The 26188-nt window shown below is 50.1% G+C and overlaps 1 protein-coding gene across 1 annotated transcript in view; it reads right to left on the reverse strand.

The window, feature by feature from the left end:
- Window positions 1-8233: 8233 nt before the first annotated feature.
- Window positions 8234-26188, reverse strand: part of CASS4 (Cas scaffold protein family member 4) — a 28856-nt gene continuing 10901 nt past the window's right edge. Inside the window, exons 4-7 of the mRNA XM_049777041.1 lie at window positions 22993-23367; window positions 17111-17179; window positions 13148-14476; window positions 8234-8644 (exon numbers count right to left, since the gene is read on the reverse strand). Of these exons, the coding sequence (XP_049632998.1) occupies window positions 8234-8644; window positions 13148-14476; window positions 17111-17179; window positions 22993-23367 (2184 nt within the window). The remainder of the gene's footprint in view (window positions 8645-13147; window positions 14477-17110; window positions 17180-22992; window positions 23368-26188) is intronic.

Raw genomic sequence — 26188 nt, forward strand, 5'->3', positions numbered from 1 at the left:
TCTACCTTCCAACTCTGAGCCTGTGCATCTTTATCATTCAATATTTTTTATTCTTGAAAATATGGAGGAGGGCTAGAGAGATGGCATGGAGGTAAGGTGTTTGTCTTCCATGCAGAAGGATGGTGGTTCAAATCCTTTTTTTTTTTTTTTTTTTTTTTTTGTTTTTGGGTCAAACACCGGCTGTGCTCAGGAGTTACTCCTGCTGTCTGCTCACAAATAGCTCCTGGCAGGCACGGGGGACCATATGGGACACCGGGATTCGAAACCAACTACCTTTGTCCTGGATCGGCTGCTTGCAAGGCAAACACCGCTGTGCTATCTCTCTGGGCCCAAGGTGGTTCGAATCCTGACATCCCATATGGTCCCCCAAGTCTGCCAGGAGAGTGATTTCTGAGTGTAGAGCCAGGAGTAACCCCTGAGCGCTGCCGGGTGTGACTCAAAAACCAAAAAAAACAAAAAAAAAAACAAAAAAAAATGGAGGAACCTGAAAATTGAAGACCCACCCAGAAACTTGCCATCACTGCTCCTATATTCATAGGAGCTCTCAAGAATAGCAAAGAACAAGACTTTTAATAAGGAACATCTGCAAGGACAAGCTCTATAGGACACCTGCTATCCTGCTGGCTAGCCCCAGAACAGTGGGCTATTTTGTGATCCACTGCAGGACCTGACCTGAGGACTTGTACCATGCAAACATCTCAGTGAAGGGTGGAGGGGCTGGAGAGAGGGTGCAGCAGGGAAGGTGCTGCCTTGCATGCAGTTGTCCCAGATTTAGTTCCCAGATCAACAGAAATCCCTACAGAACAGAGAGCAGAAGCAGAGCCAGCATATTGGCCCCCTCTCGACCAGCACTTGCATTTGTGGTAAGCATCACCCCAGGGTTTTGACCCCGGAGAGCAGCAGTGTGGACCCGCATGTGCGAACCACCACCACAAGTGGGATGTGTGTCACCCCACTATTGAAGAGTGAGACCCCAAACCCCCACCAAGTATGTTTACAGAGGCAGCCTCATGAGTGAGCTGGGGCCAGCACCAGGGACTGAGCATGACCTCCCCAGCCAGACATGCATGTGGGGTCCACTTCTCCCTCCTTCCCATACAGTAACAGCATCAGCAGCTTGGGTTCAAGATGATGAAAGGAAGGAGCGTTTTCCTCTGGCCCCACCTCACAGTGCTCAGGGGTTTACTGTGTCCAAGAATGTCACCTGGCTCTACCTAATACAAGACATACTGTTGTGTGCTGCCTCTTACCCAAAGAGAGTAACTTCCTTTAATGTTCACACTCTCAGGGTGACTGATATGAGACTGGGGGTGTCAGAGGCCCTTAGGTCTGCTATGTTGCAAACTTAAGAAACCTTTGAGGGACCACAGCAATAGTTCATTGTGAAGGGTGATTACCTTGTACATGGCCAATCTGGTTCAATCCTGGCACTAGATATGCTTCTAACAGGCCTGTAGCTTCAGTCCAACAACGTATGGTCTCTGGAGCCTGCCAGGAGTGACTGTCCCTGAGTTTCAGAGCCAGGAGTCAACTCAGGGGTGGAGTTGGGTTTGGACTTTCCCAAATGAAATAAAACTAAACTAAAACTATTTCCTACTTGGAACTAGAGGCCCAAGTCTGCCAGGGCCCAGGGTTACAAGACTCGAAGGGCCAACTAGTAGCAGCCCCTCCCCAGACTGAGTGAGAGAGAGAGAGAGAGGGGAGGGAGGGAGGGAGGGAGAGAGAGAGAAAAAGAGAGAGGAGAGAGGGAAAGAGAGGGAGGGAGGTGGACATTCATTGGATGAAGTGGCTAGGGTTCAAGAAAGATAATGAAAGGAATAGATACAAAACAGGCTAGTATCTTTCTGATGCTTTATCTCTGCTCCCCCCCCCCCCCCCCCCGTGGACCAGCAGGCACTGCTCTGGTCACTATCTGGGTTCCTCACCCCCCACTGTCCAAATTTTCCTTTCAGGTCACACCCGGCAGCGCTGGCTCAGGGGTTCTACACCAGAAATCGCTCCTGGCAGGCTCAGGGGACTATATGGGATGCTGGGATTTGAATCACTGACCTTCTGCATGCAAGGCAAATGCCCCACCTCCATGCTCTCTCTCCAGACTCGGCTTGAGATTGTGTGTGTGTGTGTGTGGGGAGAGGGTTGGGCCACACTTGGTGATGCTTAGAAGTTACTCTTGATGGGTTGCTCAGATGGGTTGCCAGGGGTCGAACCCAGGTTGGCCACAAGCAAGACAAGTGCCCTCCCTGCTGTGCTATGCAACAACCCAAGTGATGTGTTTTTATGCGCCAGAACTTGAAGCTCTGGGGGTTGTGACCTTGTGGCTTCACTGTCCATCAGAGTCTGGCACATTCCACATCACTTTCTCAACAAACCAAAAAGGAAGTTGAGACTTACTCAGGGCTGGGGGGTGGGGGGGGTGGAGGAAAAGCCCAGTGGACAGGCCCTGAAGTGACAAGTTCTATACTAACCCCATTTCCAGAAGCCTGGCACTCTCAAATGTCATGTAAAGTCACAGAGGTTCTGGGGTCGGGGTTTGGGTTGGTGAACTTTCTCCCCACCAAGGGCAGAAAGAAGATAGAATACCAAAAAGCAAAACCCCAAGATCCTGCAGACAAACTCTCCAACCAATTGTTCTTTCCTGGCAAATCATTTTGCCCAGGAAGAACAAAAGAAAGCATTGTGGCTTTTTTGGGGGACGGGGGCACACCTGGCGATACTCAAAGCTAACTTACTCCTGACTTTGTGCTCAGGAGTTACTCTGGGCTCTGCGCTCAGGAACCACTCCTGGCCATACTCAGGGGAACTTATGGGATGCTGGGGATCGAACCTTAGGTCAGTTTGCATACAAGGGTTTTTATGAAAACTGTGTCCGGGGGATCCATGTTGGCCCAGCCTTCTCTCTTAGTTTTGAGGAAGGGCCCGAGTCTTCCATGTCCCAAATGGCAACCCTGTGACCCAGAGACATCTGGGTTAAGCACCGCCTTCCTGGGGGCAGTGGTGTGGGACTGGAAGTGATGACAAAGGCTCAGTCCAGTGCGCCCCATGTCAGTGCAAACTCTGTTCCTCACGACGCTACCCCAAAACTGCTGACACGCAGCAGAGCCTGCTGTGTGGGTGGATTTGTTCCCTCCTCTCCTTGATTTCTGTGTTCAGGGATATTAGCATGTAGGCTTTCTGGGAGGACAGATGGGAGATACTTGGACTTTGGTGTGGTTTATTTTTTCACATCAATAACAACTAGCCTGGTGGAACCTGGCCCCACTCCTTCCTTCCTTCCTTCATCATAGATCACCGTATCACCAAAACTTTAGCACCATTTGGAGCCTGTCCACTGTCACTGGGAAAGGGAAGTCTCCGAAGTCACAGGGCTCATCCTTCTGCATCCTGCTGCGCCTTTGCCTCTGTCTTTCCCTGGGTCATGTAAGGGAACATTCCAGGTTCCTCAGGACTGTGGGCAAATTTGTTGAGTACTTGGGGAAAAGCCCTTTCTTCAGCAGTTGGTGGTATTTCATCACAGTCTCAGGAGAAGAGATGACCCGAATCAGTCATTTCTAAACCCTCAAAGCTTCTAAGTTGGTGGGGTGTGATTTTCATTGAGTCCAGCTCAGCAATGGAAAGTTCCACTCCCGGAAAGAGCTGACGAGTTCCCAATGGCTCATTTGGAGAGTGGGTGGGAAGCAGCTACATGTTAGGGTTTGGGGATGGGGAGGTGCCGCATTCACTGGTACTAGGAGGTCACTCCCTTTGGTGCTTGGCGTCTATACAGTGCCTGGGATTCCAAACCCAGCGCTTTCACATGCAAAATATGAACTCCAGCCTTTTGAATAATTATCCAAGTACAAGTGATTTGGGATTTTTTTTCTTTACTGAATGGAGGCTGGGCGTTGAACCCAACTTCACACACGCAAGTCAAATGCTACACCACCGAGCAACATCCAGGCCTGTAAGAAAGAACTTTTGGGTGTTTTTTTGAGCCATATCCATCTGTGCTCAGGGCTTACTCCTGGCTCTGAGCTCAGAAATCACTCCTGGAAGGCTCTGGGGGTAAGATGAGATGCCGGGGATTGAACGAGGGTCTTCCCAGATTGGCAGCATGCAAAGCAAATGCCCTACCACTGCGCTATCATCACTCCAGCCCCAAGAAAGAACTTTTTGTTTGTTTGGTCTTTTGGCCACATCCAGTGATGCTCAGAGATTACTCCTGGCTCTGCACTCAGAAATCCCTCCTGGCTTGGGGGACCATATGAGACGCCAGGGGATTGAACCCACGGTCCACCGTAGGTCAGCCGCATGCAAGGCAAATGTTCTACCTCTGCGCCACTGCTCCAGCCCCAAGAAAGAACTTTTGATTTTGTTTTGGGGTCACACACAGCAGAGCTTAGGGGTTATTCCTGGCTCTATGCTCAGAAATCACTCCTGGCAGACTCGGGGGACCATATGGGATTCGAACCACTGTCCTTCTGCATGCAAGGCAAATGCCCTATCTCTATGCTATTTCTCCGGCCCCAAGAAAGTACTTTTAAAGTAAAGGTGGAGGTCACAACCAGGTGTTGAAGAGATAGCACAGTACATAAACCACTTGCTTTACATGCAGCTGAGCTGAGTTTGATTCCCCAAGTTCCACCAAGAATAATCCCTGAGCAGTGCCAGGTATAACCCCCCACCCCCACCCCCCAAAAAAACCCACACAAAAGCGGATGGCTTTTTCTTGATTTTGTTTGGGTCTTAGGATTAATCTTCATAGGGCTTAGAGGACCATGCTGGAGATATAAACGAGGTCACTGTGTGCAAGACAAGTGCCCTACCCACTGTACTACTTCTCTGGCCCTTGAGAATTGTTTTATTTGAATTTTGGGGCCACAACCAACAATGGTCAGGGCTAGCTCCTGGCTCAGAGTTTAGGGCTCACTCCTTTTTTTTTTTTTTCCTTGGTTTTTGGGCCATTCCCAGCAGTGCTCAGGGGTTACTCCTGGCTCTGTACTCAAAAATTGCTACCTCTTCTGGCCTGGATTCACAGACGTTACCTCTAGTCTGGGGTAAATGAAGCTGAAGCTTCTCTAGCAAAGAGCAGAGGACATGGGATGAAGCAAAGGACATAAGCGAACAGCTCTGTTTGGCAAGCCTGGGGTGCATACTATTTGGGGGTAATGCTTGATAAGAAACAAAGCGTTTCCAGGCAACCCAAACTGTTTCCTGCATGCTTGTCAGACTGCGGAGTCTTTTCTCGCTGTTCACAACCTTCTGAGGAAACGCAACTTCCTTAAGGTTCAAGGTGGCTGGGGCTGGGGTGGCCCCCACCGACCATTTCCTCTTCTTTCCTAGAGAGGAAATGCTACAGAATTCTGACCTTGAAGCAGAAATGCTCAGCAAAGTTGCTGAAAGATGATTGTCATCTTTAAAATGTTTTCAGCAGTATTTATTCTATAGAATGAAGAGAGGAAGTCCTGCGTACAAGTTTCCTGACTTCATCTCTCACTAATTTATCATCATCATCATCATCATCATCATCATCATCATCATCATCATTATTTGTTTCTTTGGGTCACACTTGGTGGTGCTCAGGGCTCTCTCTTGGCTCTGCACTCAGAAATCACTCATATGGGATGCCGGGGATTGAACCCTGAGCAGAGTCAGCAGTTACTCCTGAGTGCAACCTATAGGTGTGACTCAATAAACAAACAAACAAACATAAAAGCTGAACACATGTTTGTATTCAGGAGGCTCAGGCTCCATTCCTGTCCCTGCCTGTGGTTCCTTGAAACATCAGGAGTGATTTCTTAGCATAGAACCAGGAGGAAGCCATGAGCACAGGCAGGTTCGGTCCCAAATCAAACCCAATCTGAAAAATCCGGCAACAGCAGACGGGGAAGGATTTAGCTCACTCTGCTAACAGGGATCCCAACTGACACAAGCCACAGCTGCTCAAACAGGGGGTGCAGAGTACCCAGCATCAGAGGTTGCTTCCCCTGGGAGCCCCAAGTCAAGATCTGCCAGCATTGGGGCTGGAGATATAGCACAATAGTGGGGCATTTGCCTTGCATGCAGCCGACCCAAGAGGGACCCCAGTTCAATCCCCGGCATCCCATAAGGTTCACCGTGACTGCAAGGAGCAATTTCTGGAATGCAGAGCCAGGAGTTACCCCTGAGCACTGCTGGGTATGGCCCAGAAACCTATCAACAATCAGTCAATCAATCAATCAATAAATAAAGTTAAAAAAATCTGTCAATATGAGCCAGCAGCCTTCCGGCTGCCAACTCAAAATATGCGCTGAGTGGTACTGACAGGAACCAAAATTGCACCAACCCAAGTGATTTTCTGGTCTGGGGATGCTGCTTCTGAGATCAGGCAATGTGGAGCTGCTAAGACAGATACAGGAGACAGGGCCTTTGCTTGAGGTAATGGAGGGCGTAGCCATCGCAACACGTGTGCCCCCCATCCCACCCCACCCCCCATGCTGCCAGGAAAGGAAGACGTGGTTTGACTTGTGGGGGATTTCTGTGCTGCTTTCAAGTCGGTGCCCTGCCAATGGGTATCCTGTCCCCACCACACTTCCTGGCTGCGCAGAGATATTTTTACCTTTCTTTCTGTCACTACCTCTATGCAGAGCTGGTACGTTTTGCAAATCTCTGATGCTCCCACCCAGGGCAAAGCTGTCCGTGGAACAAAGGTAAATATCAGAGTTTCCTGCTTTGAGCCAGTTGACAGGGATCAGTGACTTTTCCAAGAAACCATAACTCAAAATTATATATATGTATTTGGTTTTGGGGCCACATCCAGCGGTGCTCAGGGGTGTTACTCCCTGGCTCTGTGTCTTGCATGTAGTCCCACCCAGGTTTTATCCCTGGCATCCATATGTTCCCCCCCACCACCAAGCACTTGGGCACAAAGTCACCTGAGCATCACTGGGTGTGGTCCAAAAACAACAAAAAGCAACAACAACAACAACAACAAAAAACCCTTTTTCTGATGATTTAGGGATCAAGCAAGGTGCTTGACTTGCATGTGGTTGACCCCAGTTCAATAGATCCCCTGAGTTCTGTTCCCACCCCTAGTACATAAAATATTCTGAACACCTTCTAATGGGGCCCCCAACCCCTCTCCTCTCCTACAAAATGAAACAAAACCACCAAAAAGCATAGACCCTTTTTGACTGTGCATACTGTGTTTATCAAGACAGAATTGAAAGTGTACAAAATAAATTAATGGTGGACCCAAAGAACATATTATGCTGTGAAGGCAACATACACCTTGAACTGGGTAAGATCAAACGGCAAAAATAGACACATCTTCCGGGTGAGACACAGATGTGATCAGCCAAGGTTTCAAGTGGAATGAGGGCTGCACTGAACATGCTCAATAGAGCTTTCTCCCCATCTTGCTAAATATTTTTTTGGGGGGGCGGCCACACCTGGGGGTGCTCAGGGCTTATTCCTAGCTCTGAACTCAGGAATCACTCCTGGCAGTACTCAGGGAGACCACATGGGATGACGGAATTGAACCATCCTTGGCTGCCTGCAAGCCAAGCACCTTCCTTGCTGTGCTATGTTGCACCAGCCTTCTCCCTAGCATCTGGCACCATCATGTATCTCTCCACTCCTCTCTCTCTCTCTCTCTCTCATCTCTCTCTCTCACTCTCCTCATCTCTCTCTCTCTCTCTCTCTCTCTCTCTCCTCTCTCTCTCTCTCTCCAGGGTAAGTCCTGCAAAGATGCTGCCTCTCTGTCATTTTCTCTGCTACCTGCCCAGCATCTAGACCAGGGCATGTGACATATTCCTAATAAATAAGTACAGAAGGAAGGAATTAGAAAACAGCCCTTTTGGGTTGCTTTAAATACTGGTCCCCTGGACATCATTCTTTATACTGACCCAGCATGAGTTTCTTTTTTCTTTTTGGTGTTTGGTCATATCCAGTGGCACTTAGGGATTTTCTCCTGGCTCTGTGCTTTGAATTCTCTCCTGGAAGGCTCAGGGGACCATTTAGGATGCCAGAGATCGAACCCAGCCCATCCCAGGTCATTCGTGTGCAAGGCAAACACCCTACTGCTGTGCTATTGCTCCGGCCCCCAGAATGACTTTCTGTCCTTACTGACATGTCAGGGTCCTGAGGCCACCTCATAGGGGACCATCTGGGTGTCCCCCGACTGGCTTTCCTCATGGGTAGAGTGGCACAGGGTGTGGTATGTCGGCTGAGACCTCACAAGGACCAGGGGAGTGAAGGTGGTGGTGCAGGGAGAAGCTCATTCCAGCATCCCTCGAAAGTGAAGCACATGTCGCTCCAGCTGCTCGGCATCAGCCTGGAGGCAGGTCAGTGCTGCCTGGCTGGGGTGCTGGAGCACGACATGCTTGGTGGCCAGGGCCAGGTTCCGGAGTAGCCCACACAGGTGGCTGCTGCAGCAGAGGATCTCATTGCGTGCGTCCCGCTCCTGTGTCTCCTGACACAGCGTGTCCACTAGCCTTTGCCCCACCATGATGACCAGCTTGCTCTGTGTGACGAAGACCTCGGGCGGCTGGCAGGACTGCAGGCTGCTGCGGAGGACGCCCACGGCTTTGAGGAGTGCCCCAAAGTAGAGGCGACAGTGCTCCGAGAGGTGGGCCCTCGTCTCTGAGTTCTGTGGGCAGGGAGACGGAGTGAGGGCAGAGCCAGGCCCCTGGAGAGAAGGGAGAGAAAAAGAAATTGGGGGAAAATGACCTGGGGAATGTTGGGGGGAGAGCTTTCATAGCCTGGCTTTGTCTCAGCGTGTTAGAGTTTTTGGTTCATTTGATTGTTTTTGTTTTGTTTTTGATTTGGGGGCCACACCCAGCGGTGCTTAAGGTTTACTCCTGGCTCTGTGCTCAGAAATCATTCCTGGCAGACTCAGAGGACCATCTGGGATGCCAGGAATTGAATCCAGGTTTGTCCCAAGTTAGCTGCGTTCAAAGCAAATGACCTACCACTGTGCTATCTCTCCAGCCTAAAAAAAAATAAATAAAATATATATTTGTTTGTTTCTTTGGTTGGTTTTTTGGGGTTTTTTTGGGTCACACCTGGCAGAGCTCAGGGGGTTACTCCTGGCCTTGAGATTAGAAATCGCTCCTGGCAGGCTCGGAGGACCACATGGGATACAGGATTCGAACCACCGTCCTTCTGCATGCAAGGTAGGCAAACTATGCTATTTCTCTGGCCCCCAGATATATATTTTGTAATTGAAGCTTATTTCCAAAGATGTGAGGGGGGAGAGGAAGAGAGAAGTATCTCTCGGAGAGAGATAAGAACAGAGACAAGCTAGTGAGATAGGTTGAAGAGCAGGGGCCCAGAGAGGATGTATTTTAAAGACACAAAATCTCTTAATCTATGATGAAAACCACTTCCATATGCGTCATTTGAAACCCATTCTGAGAAGCACCATTGACCAGCACGACATGGAGAACTTTCCAAAATGCACAAACACGGATGGCAAGATGCAAAGTTTAACTCCGCGGCCTGGCAAAGATTGTGTTCATGGGTGGAGATAGCACAATTTGGGCTCAGGCCTGGCATTTGATCCCCAGCACCACATGGTTACCCCGAACATTACCAATATAGCGGTATAGCGCTGGAGGCTCCCAACATGCTGCCATGTTCAGGGACAGAGTTGGACCCCATCTCTGGACCTTTGTACTTAAGCCAGGGCTTGGGGGAGATGAGACTTACCAGTGTGGCTTCCACGCCCTGAGCACTGCTTCTGGGGCTCCTCCACAAATTACTTTAGTCATTTCTTCCTTTCTTTTCCTTCCTTCCTTCCTTCCTTCCTTCCTTCCTTCCTTCCTTCCTTCCTTCCTTCCTTCCTTCCTTCCTTCCTTCCTTCCTTCCTTCCTTCCTTCCTTCCTTCCTTCCTCTCTCTCTTTCTCTCTTTCCTTCCTATCTCTCTTTTTCTTTCTCTTTCTTCTCTTTCTTTCTCTTTCTTTCTTTCTTTTCTTTCTTTCTTTCTTTCTTTCTTTCTTTCTTTCTTTCTTTCTTTCTTTCTTTCTTTCTTTCTTTCTTTCTTTATTTCTTTCTTTCTTTCTTTCTTTCTGTTTGTTTTTGGGTCACACCAGCACGCTCCTGGCAGGCTCAGGGGACCATATTGGATGCTGGGATTCAAACTACCATCCTTCTGCGTGCAAGGTAAATGCCCTACCTCCATGCTATCTCTCCAGCCCTGTTTGGTCATTTCTTTTTTTTTTTTTTTTTTTTTTTTTTGATTTTTGGGCCACACCCGGTAACACTCAGGGGTTACTCCTGGCTATGTGCTCAGAAGTTGCTCCTGGCTTGGGGGACCATATGGGACACCGGGGGATCGAACCGTGGTCCGTCCAAGGCTAGCGCAGGCAAGGCAGGCACCTTACCTTTAGCGCCACCGCCCGGCCCTGTTTGGTCATTTCTAATTCCAGTGTCAGAAGCATATTGGAGCCCTAATTTAGCTTCTAGAATCTGTACAAATATGCTAGCTAATCTTCTCCCTCCCTCCATTCCTTCCTTCCTTTGTTCCTTCCTTCCTTCTTCCCTTCCTCCTCCTTCCCTCCTCCCTCCCTTCCCTCCTTCCCTCCCTCCTTCCCTCCTTCCTTCCCTCCTCCCTCCCTTCCCTCCTTCCTTCCTTCCTCCCTCCCTCCCTCCCTCCTCCCTCCCTTCCCTCCTTCCCTCCCTCCTTCCCTCCTTCCCTCCTTCCCTCCCTCCTTCCTTCCTTCCTTCCTTCCTTCCTTCCTTCCTTCCTTCCTTCCTTCCTTCCTTCCTTCCTTCTTTCCTTTTTCCTCCTTCCTTCCTCCCTTCCTTCCTTCCTCTCTCCCTCCCTTACTTCCTTCCTTTTTCTTTTTTCTAACCCTTCCTTCCTTCTTTCCTTCCTTCCTTCCAGCACACCTGGAATTGCTCAGAAATCACTCCTGGCAGCCTTAGTGGGGAAGGAGGTAATCATATAGGATGCTGGGATCAAACCCCAGCATCAAACCTGGGATCAAAGTGTAAGAGATGGAATTCAAGTCAACTGTGTGCCAGGCAAATGCCCTCCCACTGTGCTATTTCTCTGGCTGGCCCTTACTTTCCTGTGAAAAAAGATTTGACTTTGGGAGGGATGCAGGGAGGTCCAGGAATTAAAGCATTTGCCTGGCACACAGCTGACTTGGATTTGATCTCTTACACTGCAGAGGCTCCCCGAACACTGTCAGGAGTGATTGTTGAGCACAAAGCCAGGATAAGCCCTGAGCACTGCTAAGTGTGGCAACATAAATAAGAGAGTGGGAGAACGAGCGAGTGAACCAGAGAGGAGGAGGAGGAAAAACAGACTTTTTGTTTTACTCAGAATTTGATTTCTATGAATTTTACTTTCTGGACTCTGTCTCCCCAGGCCTATGAACTCTCCCCAAAGCCCCTCTATGCTATTTGTTATGAGGGAGACAACCAGTTTCTCCAGGTCCCAAATATGGGGTGCAGTTCCTTGAGCAAACCTGCTTACTTTCCACAAAACTTTTTTGTTTTTGTTTTTGTTTTTGGGTCATACCTGGCAGCACTCAGGGGTTACTTCTGGCTCCATGCTCAGAAATCGCTCCTGGCAGGCTCGGGGGACCACATGTAAGGCCAGGTTTGAACCAATGACCTTCTGTATGAAAGGCAAACGCCTTACCTCCATGCTACTCTCCAGCCCCCTCCACGGAACATTTTTCCTCATCATACACATGTGTTCCTGGGGTGTGTGTGTGCTTGTGTCTGAGGTGGGACCTCTGAGAGGAGATTGTGTGGGGTAGGTTGGCCACCTTTTGAGACCCTGGAGCTTTTTGTTCATACCCAGAGTCTGGCCCCAGGAGCCTGGCTACTCACCTGTCTCTCTGAGTCTTTGTTCCTGTTCAACCCTTGCTTCAGAATTGGCTTTTCATTCTCTTCCTGGTCAGACAACTTCTGCTAAAATAAAAGCCACTTTGTTACTTCCCTGGGTTGGTTACTGGCTTGATTGTATGTTCTTTTGGGGGATTTTGGGTTTTTGAGGGACCGCACTTGGCAGTGCCCAGGAGGGACTCCTGACTCAGTAGTTGTAACAAAAATGGGGACTAAGTCCTGATATTATTCCAAAGTGTTTCTACTTTTTCTCGTGTATCTCTGAGGCATGCTGAGAACGACTCAGTGGCTAACTGTCCAATTGCCAGGAAAGCTCAGAGTGAGATTTTTCAACATTTACTCCAAGAACAGATTTCAAAGCATTTTCAAAACCCTTTCCAATGTGAGTGTCAGAGATGAACACCTAGCCCCCCAATGTTTCAGAAGACATTCTACCTGCCTTCGTGTTCAGTATTCAAAAAAAATAAGAGTCAAACCTTGTATTTGTTTGTTTTTGTTTTGGGGTCACACCAGCAGTGCTCAACAGTTATCCCTCGCTCTACACTTAGGATTTGTCCCTAGTGGTGTTCAAGGGGACCATATGGGATGGGAATTGAACCTATGTCAACTGCAGTGCAAGGCAAATGCCTCACCCGCTATCCTGTCCTTCCAGGACGGGATTCAAATTTTGTTTCTTAAAAAGGCTTCACCTGGGGGCCAGAATGATAGCACAGAATGATGCTTCTCTTTCAAGAATCTAATCTGGGTTGGTTCTCTGACACCTCAAGCCCTGCCAGGAGAGATAAATCCCTGAGTGCAGAGTCAGGAGTCAGCCCTGAGGACAGCTGTGTGTGGTCCAAAAACCAGGGAAACAAAGGAGAAGGAGGAGGATATGGAGGAAGAGGAGATGGAAGAGGAGGAGGAAGAGGAGGAGCTGAAGAGGAGGAGGAGCATGAGGAGGAGGAGGAGAAGGAAGAGGAAAAGGAGAAGGAGGAGGTGAAGGAGAAGGAGGAGGTGGAGGAGGAGGAGAAGGAAGAGGAGGAGAAGGAGAAGGAGAAGGAGGAGAAGATGAAAAATGAGGAGGAGGAGAAGAAAAAGAAAAGGGAGGGGAGGAGGAGAAGAATAAGGAGGACAAGGAAATGAGGAGGAGGAAGAGAAGGAGAAGGAGAGGAAGAGTAGAAGAAGAAAAAGGAGGAGTAGGAGGAGAAGGAAGAGAAGACGTAAAAGGAGGAGAAGAGGAGGAAGAAGGAGGAGGAGAAGAAGGAAAAGGAGGAAGAGGAAGAGAAAACCAAGGTCTCTCAAAAGTCTATTTCCCCAGCCCTGTATCACACCACTAGGAGCTGGCACTCACCTGGCAGTGGGCATTGGGCAAACACTTTCCGGTGACTAGTTCTGAGGAAAACATAGCTGCTTGCAGCTCTTCCAAAGGCGAGCACCTTTGCGGGGTATCCTTCCCCTCGGGAAGGCCTGGCGTATGCTTTTGTGGGGTGCGATTCTGCTGCACACACTCTGTCCTTGGGGTTGAGTTCTCTTCCTGGGTACAGTTTTGCTTGAAGAGAAGCTTCCCATTGGCAATCACCATGGAGGTGAACCTCTTGATGTCTTCTGGAAGCAGCCGTGCCACGGTCACAAACCTCTCCAGGTCATCAGGGTTTTGGAGGGGCTGGTCAGTCGCCAGGAGGTCCAGGGACCAGTTGAAACTCTCCAGGGTGTTCTTAGCTTCCAGCAGGCTCTGGTAGGCATTGGCAATAGTCTCGAGCTGGTCCCGGATTCTGGCCTGCAGGTGGCTGTCAGGGAGGTGACAGGCCACCGCTCGCCTCAATCCTTGGGCAAAATCCAGGAATTCCCTTAGGGTATCTTGGACGCGGTCAGCGGCGCTGCGGATGGCAGTGAGGTTGGCCTCCAGGTGGTCTCGGAACCTCCACTTTCGACTGACGAAGAGCAGCAGGTTGGACACCGAGCCAGTCACACGCTGCTGTAGGACTGTCACCGTCTCCCTGGCCTCGCTCAGGTCCACCGGGAGCTCCCAGGCCAACTCCTCTGGGCCAGAACTGGATGACGATTCCGTAGACATGGAGGAACATGAAGAAAACACACTGGCTCTGCTGTCCGAGCTGGACACGGACACGCCATCCAGTTCAGTGCTTGGCCCAGCGGCCTGTTTGGGGATCCAGGAGGAGTTGAGCTCCAGAGGCATTTCAGGCCCCCCTGGGGCTTTCTTAAGCTCATTCTCAGGCCCCAGGGCCCCTCTGTGGCCTTGGGGAATGTCATAAATGTTGGGTTTAGTGTTTTGTGCTTCTGAGTGAGGATGCAGAAAACTGGGTGGTATGTGGTAGCAGGTCCCCCGCTCGGCTGGGAATGGGGTACCTCGGGATGCTGGGCAGCCAGACAAAGGGGCTCTTGCTGGGCTGAATTTCTTTTCTGTGGGTAGACTGTGGGGGATATGGGGAGTAAGGGACCTGGCCCCAGTGTCTAGAGGACTGAGGAAACTGGATGTGTTTGGGGGGACAGTGTGGGGTCTCAGTTCTCCAGCAAAACTGGTAGGAGAAGGTTTTGAGACTCTGGCTGGGTGGGGCGGCCCCGGGGTGTCGTACACCCACTCAGATTTCTGAGGGGCTGGGAGCGTGCTGCAGCCGCCTCTCCGCAGGATGGTCGTCGACGCTGGGGTGACGGTCGGCCCCTGTGGAGAGTCACACACAGGTTAGTAACAATGGGGCTGGGATGCAAGGCCCTAGGTGGGGTCCAGGGGCTGTACACGGAGCTCAGTGAATATGTCAAGAGCCGTCCATGGACCCCCAGGGCCACAGAGTCAAGGTGGCCTTCCCAGTCTGAATCTACCATCCTGTTTGTGCCAAATTTTTTTGTTTGTTTTTTGTTTTGTTTTTGGGTCACACCCGGCAGTGCTCAGGGGTTACTCCTGGCTGTCTGCTCAGAAATAGCTCCTGGCAGGCACGGGGGACCATATGGGACACCGGGATTCGAACCAACCACCTTTGGTCCTGGATCGGCTGCTTGCAAGACAAACACCGCTGTGCTATCTCTCCGGGCCCGTTTGTGCCAAATTTAACTTTGATGTCTATTTTGGTTTGGGTTTGGGTTTGGGGCCTTAGCTGGCGGTGCTCAGGGATTACTCCTTGCTTGCTCTTCCTTCCTTTCTTCCTTCCCTCCTTTCCTCCTTCCTTCCTTCCCTCCTTTCTTTCATCCTCCCTCCCTCTTTCCTTCCTTCGTCACTCCATCCTTCACTCCTTTCTTCCTTCTTTCCTTCCTTTCTATCTTCCTCCCTTCCTTCCTCCCTTTCTCCCTCCCTCCCTTTCTTCCTCCCTCCCTTTCTTCCTCCCTCCCTCCCTCCCTCTTCCTTTCTTCCTTCCTTCCTTCCTTCCTTCCTTCCTTCCTTCCTTCCTTCCTTCCTTCCTTCCTTCCTTCCTTCCTTCCTTCCTTCCTTCCTTCTTCCTCCCTCTCTCCCTTCCTCCCTTCCTTCTCCAAATCAGGGATCAAATCCTGCTCGCATGCAGGCACTTTACTACAAAGCCATACTGTGGCCCTCACACCCTCTCCTTCCGAGCTTCTGATCTTGTCTCAAATGTCACTCACATCTGCTGTGGCTGCCTGGCAAGCTCTGACCCTTTTCCTTACTCCAGAAACTTCCCCTCATCCTGCTCACATTCTGTTCTGTTCATGCTGGGTCTCTCCTTGCCAGTATCTTCCTGACCCTTTCCAGTCCTTTTGTCCAGTGGCTGACCTGCTCCCCAAAAACCTTGGGTTTAGAAGAGCTGGTGTGTATGAAGACTCCTTCCTGAGATCCAATCAAGCCCTTTCCTCAGGATCCATTCTACCCCCTTCCCTTCCTCAGAAGCCAGGGGACACTTCTGCCACATCTGCCGTGACTGTTCTCAGAAACAGATTTGGAGAAGATCGGGGTGTGTGTGTATGTGTCGGGGGCTGTCTCCAAACCCCACTGCTTGTCTGTCCCAGCTCTGCTGCTGATCAGAGAAGATAGTGTTCCCCCTGCCCCAGGAGACTTAGTGGACTTGCGGAGATCTCCCAAGTGCTTATACTCACACTTATGTGACAGGAACCCAGAGCTGACTTTTGGGGGTTTGGAGGGATGTCGTAGAGCCACTGCTTTGCTGGCTCCTGGAGAGAAACCAAGGGAGAAAGACATTTGAGTTTCCATCCTGATACCAGCACATCACTGACCCTCTTGATGCTAGTTCTTTGTTATGATTAAAAAAAAATCTTCCTTTATTGGGGGTGATGTTGGGTTATACCCAGAAATGTTCAGGGGATATTTCTGGCTCTTTGCTCAGGAGTAAGCCCTAAGCACAGCCAAGTGTGGCCTGAAAACAAACAAAATCAGGAATAATATTCATATTTTGACGTAGGATAGGCTTTGGGGACCACACCCAGCAGTGCTCAGGAGTTACTCCTGGCTCTGCACACTGGAATCACTCCTAGCCACGTTCAGGGGACGAGCCTGGGTCAGCTGTGTACAAAGCAAGTGCTCTCTCTACCCACTGTACTATCACCCAGGTCCTCATAGAATTTTAGTTTGTTTGTTTTTTGGTTTGGTTTTGGGGCCACACCCGGCAGCACTCAGGGATTACTACTGGCTGTCTGCTCAGAAATAGCTCCTGGCAGGCAAGGGGGACCAGATGGGACACTGAGATTTGAACCAAACAACTTAGGTCCTGGGTCAGCTGCTTGCAAGGCAAACGCCGCTGTGCTCTCTCTCTGGCCTCCATAGAATGTTATTTTATTTAGAAATTGGGGGTTGTTGTGGAGACATTCTGGGACATGCTGAGGGACTATTTTTGGCTCTGTGCTCAGGTATCACTCCTGGTGGGATTAGGGAACCATATGGGGTGTTAGGGATTAAAATGGGGTTGGTCGCCTGCAAGACAAGCATCTAAATCTCTGTTCTATCTCTCCAGCACAATATCATGTTTTAAAGAAGCATATATGTGTCTATATACATCTATGTAAGTTTACATGTGTGTATGTATATGCATCGATAATAATATCTACTACAGGGTTGGAGCAATAGCACAGTAGGTAGGACACTTGTTTTGCATTTGGTCAACTGGATTAGATCTCCGGCACTCCATATGCTCTCCCCAAGCCCTGTTAGGAAGAGAGAGCTCACTAAACACAGACCCAAGCCCTGAGCTCCACCAGGAGGGATCCTTGAAGGGCCAGAGAGATAGCACAGTGGTAGGGCATTTGCCTTGCATGTGTCTGCCTTGGATTCGATCCCCAACGTCCCATATTGTTCCAGAGCCTATTAATTAGTGGGCACTGTGAGGGTGGGTCTTACCTTCAGCACCCGGGTCTGGGAAGGCAGCGGCAGAGAGGCCCGAGCAGGTCTGGGGACTGTGAGGAGGGCCTGGAAGAGAAAGAAGGTCAGACCTGTAGGTTGGCGGCCAAGGTCCCTCCCTCACTGTTGAGGTATTGAGGGGGAACCTCTTGGCAGCCCCTCTAAATCTGTGTCAGAAAAGTGCCAGAAATGCTGATTCCTAGGCCCTACGTCACTTGTGCTAGATCTGTGATTTCTGTCCTGGGGTGCCGCCATGAATAATGGGGGGGGGGAATTCAGGGGTGCCAATTGGGGTGATGAGTACAGCCTGGGAGTGATGTGGGGCCCATGGGCGGGCAGAGATGCCCCAGGCCTGGCTAGAACCCACACTGTGTTTTCCACCTTATGCCTGATCCTTGGTGAAAGAAAACTGTGACACCCACAGTAGGAAGCCACAAAGGGCCTTGGGTGACCAGCAAAGGGGGTGCCCACTTCCTCCAAGGGGTTCCACCAGGCCAGGCTGGTGGCAGAGAGGCCAGGCTTGAGTTTCTAGATGCAGTAATGGCTAACCTTTTTGAGCCCGAGTGCCCAAACTGCCGCACAAAACCGAAGAATTTCCTCAAAGTGCCAGCACGTCAATTAAACCTTAATAACAAGATTTTAGTATCTAAAAAACTCTTTATAAATTTTATAAATTTATTAATTGCGGACCTTTCTGCGTGCCAGCTGCAAGGCCTTCGAGTGCCACAGCTGGCATGCATGCCATAGGTTCTCTATCTAGGCTAGAACAATGCCCTCCCATTCATGCCTGGGGAAGACAGGCGTAGGGGCTGGAGTGATGGTACGGTGTGGAGGGCGCTTGCCGTGAACACGGGTTTGATATCTAGAGCCCTGAGCCCTGCCAATGTGATCCCTGAGTGCAGAGTCTGAAGTGAACCCCAAGCACGGTGTGGAACTAAGAAACAAAACAAGGAGTGGGCCTGCCTTGCTGGGGCCACAGGGAAAGTGCAGCCTCCCTGTGTCAGAGGATGAGGACAAAGGGAATCCATAGCTCAAGGTCATCCCTCTGTGGCCACTTCACCTCCCCAAAGGGTGGCCGGGTTCCCTAGCTTCTGAACAGTTTCCCACAGATCTGGTCAGCTGATCCCTGATTCTGTCCTCTCCTTCCTTCCCTCTCTCTTCTCTCCTCCCTCCTTCCTCTCCTCCTCCCTTCCCTCTTTTTTCTCTTTCCTTCCTTCCTCTCTCCTTCCCTTCTACCTTCTTTCCTTCCCTTCTTCCTTTCCTCCTTCCTTCCCTCCCTTTTCCCCTCCTTCCTCCTCCTCTCCTGCCCTCCCTTTTCCCTCCTTCCTTCCCTTCTTCCTTCTTTTCTCTCTCCTTTCCTCCCTTTCTCTCCCCCTCCCCTACTTTCTCTCCTTTCCTCTTTCCTTCCTTCCTTCCTTTTTTACTTTCCTTCCCTCCCACCCTTCTTCCCTTCCTTTCCTTTTTATTTCCTTCCCTACTTCTTTCCTCCTTCCTTTCTTCCGTCCCTTCTTCCCTTCCTTTCCTCCTTTATTTTCTCTCTCTCTCTCTTTTTTTTTTTTTTGGCACACCTGGTGGTGCTCAGTTACTCCTGGCTCTGTGCTCAGAAATTGCTCCTGGCAGCCTTGGGAAACCCTATGGGATGCTGGGAATCGAACCTGAGTCCATCCCAGGCCAGCCTCATGCAAGGCAAACACTCTTCTGTTGTGCTATCGCTCCAGCCCCATCCTTCCTTTGTTTCTTTCTTTCATCCTTTCCTTTCTTCTTTTATCTCTTTTCTTCCTTTGTTTCTTCCTCCTCCCACCCACCACACTTTCCTCTCCCTAGCCCATACATACTGGGTTACCCCAGGTCTCTTCAGGGTAAAAATGACTTTGAATGTGGAAGGACCCAGTCTCTCCTTGGCCCTGGCCCCTTTTGGCTCCTGTAGCCCCTTGGTCGCACTTCTAGGCCACACACCCCCAGTCTCGCCTCCAGAGAGCAAAGGGACTTTCCGTGTGGAATTTCAGATCCAGGGAGGCAACTTGGGGACCTTCCCTCTGCTTTTCCAGAGTGGGCTGGGGGCAGTGATGAGTTCAAGAAGGGCTTGAGGGGATGTCTGACTTCAGGGGTTGGGAACCTGCAGGAAATGCCAGGTAGGAACTTGTGGGCCCAGAAACAGTTTCATCAGGAAATAAGATCTTTTCCCTTGAAATTACCAGACTCGTTTCTTCGAATGGAAACAGAAATCAAATCTGTTCTGCATTGGGGCTTTGTGGGGTGCCGCTGGCTTGACTGAAAGTCAGGCTGGCCCAGTTTATTCAGGAAGTGGGAGTAAAAAGTGAACTGGGTGAGTAGCAGAGGCAGCACCACTGTGGGGGAGACCTTGCTCTGTTTCCACATTTACACGCAGGGAATGAACTGGGAACCTTTGGGATTAGGAGGTACAATCATGAGAGAGAGAGAGAGAGACAGAGAGAGATAGAGACAGAGAGACAGAAACAGAGAGAGACAGAGAGACAAAGAAAGAGACAGACACAGAGACAGAGAGATGGAGAAAGAGACAGATAGATAGAAACAGAGAGAGACAGGGAGATAGAGATAGAGAGAGACACAGAGACAGAGAATGTAGGAGCCATAGAATAGTGGGGTGGGTGGGCACTTGCCTTACACACACGGCTGACCCAGGTTTGACTCCTGGCACCCCATAGGTTCCTCTGAGCCTCTCTAAGAGCGATCCCTGAGCACAGAGCCAAGAATAAGCCCTAGGGCCTGGAGAGATAGCACAGCGGCCTTTGCCTTGCAAGCAGCCAATCCAGGACCAAAGGTGGTTGGTTCGAATCCCGGTGTCCCGTATGGTCCCCCGTGCCTGCCAGGAGCTATTTCTGAGCAGACAGCCAGGAGTAACTCCTGAGCACCGCCGGGTGTGACCCAAAAACCAAAAAAAAAAAAAAAAAAAAAAAAAAAAAAGAATAAGCCCTAAGCACTGCTGAGCAGAACCCCCAAGCAAACCCCCAAACAGAGAGAATATGGGACCAGAAAGATAGTACAATGTAAGGTGCTTGTCTTTTATGCAGCCGACTCCAGTCCAATGCCCTGCACTGCGTAGGGGCCCCTGAACACTATCAAGAGTGACCCGAGTAGAGGTCTCGGAGTATGCCCTGAGCACCTCTCCAAGTGCCAGGCCCCTAAGAAAGAATGAATGTGGCAGAGCTGGGGATGAGTGGGGTTCAATGGCAGAGCTCTTGTCTTGCCCGGGGAAAGCCCCAAGTCCAGCACTGCTAAGAAGCAAAGAAACAAATGGAGACAAGAGAATGTGGACCAGGGAGACAGATCAGAAGGTACTAAAGGCATATGGGAGCCCTTGGCCTGGTACCTGGTACTTCATCTCCCTTGAATACCGCTGGCACAACTGGGAACAGCCCCAGAGCACCACAGGGCATAATCCATCATCGCAAAGAAGTGGTGGGTACAGACACCATGGCCCAGTCAGTCACCCATATCGTTGCCAGTAGGGTTGGGACCAATCAGCAGAGTCTGACTCTCATCATGGAGCCAAGGATCTTTTCTCTACCTTCAGCTAGAGAGTTGGCTGACCCTGGTGAGTCTGGAGGAGAACCCTGGTCTCTTCCTTCATCCAGAAACAAACCCCAATCCCCAATTTGGGAGGCAGCTTAAAGTTGGCCCAGATTTGGGCTACTTCCATAGGGGACCTTTGCTGCACCTGTATTTCTGGGTTTACATGGGGACTGCACAGTTGTTTTCCGTGCACTCTAAGGTTCTAGAACTTTATTATTAATATTATTTGGGTTTGAGGGCCATACCTGGCAGTACTCAGGGGTTACACCTGGCTCTGTGCTCAGAAATTGCTCCTGGCAGGCACAGGGGATCATATGGGATTCCAGGATTTGAACCACCGTCCATCCTGGATCGGCTGCATGTAAGGCAAATGCCCTACCACTGTGCTATCTCTCCAGCCCTAGAACTTTATTATTATTATTTGTGGGCCACACCTGGCGGTTCTCAGGGGTTACACCTAGCTCTGTGCTCAGAAATCACTCCTGGCTGGCTGGGGAACCATGTTTGGGTCTGTCCCGGGCTGATAATGTGCAAGGAAAGCACCCTACAGATATGCTATCGCTCCGGCCCGAAAGTTCTATTACTTTAGAATTTAAGGGGAGGGTGTCAGAGGAGGCCACTCTAGTCGTGCTCAGGGATGCACCTGGCAGTGTTGGGGATCCTGTGTTGGGCACATGAAAGCAGTTGTATTAACCCTTCTACTACCTTTGGGCCCTGAACCTAAGATTCTTTGTTGTTGTTGGTTTTATTTTGTTTTGTTTTGCCCAAACTTCGGGATGCTCAAGGCTTTCTTCTGGCAGTGCTCAGGGGACCCTATGGGATACCAGGGATGGAACCTGAGTTGGCCACATGCAAGGTCAATGCCCTCCCCACTGTACTATCACTCTAGTCTCTCTGATCCTAAGGTTCTTTTTTTGGGGGGAGGGGAGGACACACCCAGTGACGCTCAGGGGTTACTCCGACTCTGTGCTCAGAAATCACTCCTGATTTGAGGGACTATATGGGACACTGGGGATTGAACCCATGTCCGATCTGGGTCAGCTGCATGCAAGGCAAATGCCTTACTGCTGTGCCACTGCTTCGGTCCCAAATCCTAAGGTTCTTTTTTTTTTTTTTTTGGGGGGGGGAACCACACCTGGCGTTGCTCAGGGGTTACTCCTGGCTGTCTGCTCAGAAATAGCTCCTGGCAGGCACAGGGGACTATATGGGACACTGGGATTCGAACCAACCACCTTTGGTCCTGGATCGGCTGCTCGCAAGGCAAACACCGCTGCGCTATCTCTCCGGGAACCAATCCTAAGGTTCTTAAGGGATCCTCCTCTGTAATTTCTGCTTACTCCTTTCTTCTAAGAAATGATGAGGAGACAAAAACATTTAGAAACACTGAAAGGTGCAGGTCAGTGACTGTGCCAGGGGGAAGGATGGAGCTGGCCCAACTCAGGTGCAGGACCAGATGCATTTGGCAGATTCTGGGAACCTGGCTGGGGCCCAGGAGGCCCGAGAGAACCAGCAAACCACAACTCCTGACTTCTTTTTTTTTTCATTTTTGGGTCACATCTGGCAATGCTCAGGGGTTACTCATGGCTCTGCACTCAGAAGTCACTACTGGCTGGCTCAGGGGACCATATGGGATGCTGGGATTTGAACTCCCATTCATCCTGGATCAGCTGCTTGCAAGACAAACTTCCTACTGCTGTGCTATCTCTCCAGCCCCACAACTCCTGACTTCTAAACATGGCAGCTCTGCTGGAGAGGGCTCTGGCCTCGAACAAGGCCAACCCATGTTTGGTCCCCAGTGTCCCTTTTGGTCCCATGAGCACCCTCAGGAGAGATTCCTGAGCTCAGAGCCACGAGTAACCTTTGAACATCACCAGGTATGGCCCACAAACAAGAAAACAAAATAAATAAATAAATAAAGGGAGATAGAGAAGTCTCATGCACCCTCAAGCATAGAGAAAGCAGGGTGAGAGAGGTAGGAGGAGCAAAGTTGAGAGCCAAGGGAGGGCCAGGACAGAGGATCCTGAGCAGAAAGACAAGGCAGGAAAGTTCCTGGGTGCCCTCTCAGCTGTACCTCAAGAACCCCGATGTGATGGCCAGGGGCTTGTGAACCACTGTGAGTGGTATGGCCACTGTTGGTGGCTGGAGCCTGGCATATCTGAGTGTGTTAACCACTGGCTCCCCATGTGGCGAGGACATGCCCACGGGGAGAGAAACTGAACACAACAGCCATACGCAACCTCTGGGTGAAGGTGACAGCCGGGGACAGGTAAAGTGAGATTAAGTGAGGTCCATTGAGGGTTGGGGTCTGAAGTTCAAGCCCCCCTTACCTGTTGGGGCAGGCTCAGCAGAGTCTTCTCACACATGATTCTGGCACTGGCTGGGAGGTCGTAGACTTGGGTGCAGGCAGGCCTGGGACCCTCCACCCAGCTTCTCATGTGCTCGTACACGGGGCCTGTGGGCACCTGGCAGGTGACGTCTGAGCAGGCATCTTTGGGGCCTTTTGGGAAAGGGGTCTGTGTGTCAGGGAGGAGCTGCAGGCGATTGGCGGGGGCCAGGCCTGACCTGCCGTGCAGCACACATTGCCACCAGCCCTCGCTGTCGGCCACCTCCTGCTGCACAACAGTGAGGATGTCTCCCTTGCAGAAGGCCAGCTCATCCGAGCAGTCGGGCTGGTTGTCGTAGAGTGCCTTGGCTAGGAGAGTCTACAGGGGAGAAGAGATAGAGAGAGATGAACTCAGGGAAGGCCCCTGAGTTTTGTTGTTGTTGTTGTGTTATTGTTGTTTTTGGGTCACACCGGCAACACTCAGAGATTACTCCTGGCTCTATACTTAGAAATTGCTCCTGGCAGGCTCGAGGGACCATATGGGATGCCAGGATTTGAACCACCATTCTTCTGCATCCAAAGCAAACGCCTTACCTTCATGCTATTTCTCCAGCCTAGCCCTAACAAGGTTTTTGAACGGCCCCTTCCCTTCTGCCCAGGGGTGCAGTAAACTGCCATACCCCAGAGCAGGCATCTCCCCAGCAGGTTTTCAGGGCCCCACATGGCTGGTGGCCTGTAGTCACTGTAGGCCTAGTCAGAGCACTGGCTGCATGGAAACCCTGCCTCTGCATTATCCCAGCTGTGTGGCCTTGAGCAAACCAAAGACCATCTTCAGGCATTGGTCTTCATGTCTTCATCATGGGGTGATGACCTTCTCTGTCTCCTGGGGGACTGTGTGTGCATAAGACTCAATGAACACTGGCCTCTAATTCTCTTTGTTTTGGTTTTGGTTTTTGGGCCACACCTGGAGACATTCAGTGGTTTCTGCTCGATCTGCACTCAGAAATCGCTTCTTGCAGGTTTGGGGGACCATATGGAATGCTGAGGATCAAACCCAGGTCCCAGGCTGCCCAAGGGCTGAGGAAGACAGTCCTAGATCCACAGTGGGGTGTGCAGAAACACAAATGTGGGCACATACATCACCTGGAATGAATCAGCCTCCTCAAAATCTCTTCAACTTAGCTGTTGGGAGACCATGAACCAGATTTATGCATGAAGTCTTTTACTGACCTCAAAAGCAATGATTGTTTGGAGAGAAAGAAGACAAAGCTATAACCAACCAGAGAAAACACCAAAGCCCACAAATTCACTGGCCAAGGCAGCAATGACCTCTTGTTTGAATCCCCAGCACCCCAGATGGTCCCACAAGTACTGCCAGGAGTGAGCCCTGAGCATAGAGACAGGAGAAAATCCCAAGCACTGGCCCTAAGTCCAGATCTAAGCCAAACCAAAATTTTATACAAACCAGACAAAATCAATCCAACCCCAGCTCCACCCAATCCAACCCAACCCCAACTCAACCTAACCCAACTCAACCCAAACCTACTCATTCCAACCTAACCCCAACCCAACCCAACTCAACCCAATCCAACCCAACCCCAACCAATCGAACACAACCCATACCAATCCAACCCAATCTAACTCAACCCAAAACAAACCAAAATGAATTGTGGAGGTTTGGGGAAGCAACTCAGAATGGTGGAATAAATGTGTCTGTGGACTACAGTGGGTTTCCATCACTACACAGTAACCCCCCCCCCCAAATGCTGCTGGGTCTAGTACCCCTGTAACCTCACTAATAGGTTTTCTTATGCCCATTTTATAGACAAGAACATTAAGGTCATGTGACCTCTCATTGCCCTACTGTGCCATTTCCTGTAAGATCCATCCTCCAGATATCATTTCTGGTAGGATTTTCTTAGAAACCCACAATTGCTTTCAGGAACAATTAGATGAAGCCTCCACCCCAGCAACCTCTTGATTCTCCTTCACCTCTTGCTAATGTCCTGGTGGTCACTTTGTTTTCTTACTTTTCTTTGTTGCACTAAAGCTGATTAATGCCCGAGGACCTTGGCCATGGTTGGTCTCCTTCCAGAACATTCCCCTGCCAACTCTTTGAAGTGCTTGGCTGCCCTTCTGCAGATTTCAGTTCCCACAGGCGCTAACCCTGTCCAAGCCTGCCCCCCATGTGTTTCTTGCTGATGGCCCTTGAGGTGCCTGAAGAGAGAGTCCACTTGGAGCAAGCTGGGCTTTCATAACAGGCTTGAAATGTGTGTGTTTTGTGTGTGTGTGTGTGTGTGTGTGTGAGAGAGAGAGAGAGAGATAGATAGATAGATAGATAGAGAGAGAGAGAGAGAGATAGATAGATAGATAGAGAGAGAGAGAGAGAGAGAGAGAGAGAGAGAGAGAGAGAGAATAGCTAGCAGCAGTAACCACTCATTTTGTGCCTCATCTGGGTTCAGCTCTGCAGATGGCAAGTGGATGCAGCTGTCTGACACTGTGGATCCCTAACAGCTGTGCTCTGTGCCCAGAGGCTGCCCTCCAGGCATGGTTCAGAGCTCATCTGGGTTGATATTTCAAACGCAAGCCAAGGAGGAGAAAAAGCCTGCCTATGAAGTCACTCCTATGATCAGCAGAGAGCCTGGCTACAATGGAAGGATTTAACCAATATCTCAAAAGGACATTCCCATTAAGTACTCATTTTCATACACCCTGGGAGAGGAAAAAGGACATTTAAACATTTAAGGCATTGGAAGGAGCTTAGAGAAAAGAAGACAAATCCTGGGCTTAACACTGTGGGTGACATTTACAGAAAGTCCATTTACAGAAAGGCATTGTGCAAATGAGTCTGACTCAGCCATGAGCTCTGGGCATCATTAGCTTCATGGAAGAGCTGGTAAGTCACTCATTCATTCATTCATTCACTCACTCATTCATTCACACACCCATTTATCATTCACTCACACAACCATTCACTCACTCAGCTATCAATTCATCCATTCATTCACTCATCTATTTACTCATTTTTTCCATTCCCTCATTCATCCATCCACACACCCATTTATTATTCATTCGCTCACACATTCACTCACTCAAATATCCATTCATTCATTCACTCTCTAACTCATTAACTCATCCACTCACTCATCCATCCATTCACTCATTCATGTATCTACTCATCCGTTTATCATTAATTCACT

The sequence above is a fragment of the Suncus etruscus genome, chromosome 7, assembly GCF_024139225.1.
Source record: "Suncus etruscus isolate mSunEtr1 chromosome 7, mSunEtr1.pri.cur, whole genome shotgun sequence".
NCBI lineage: Eukaryota > Metazoa > Chordata > Mammalia > Eulipotyphla > Soricidae > Suncus > Suncus etruscus.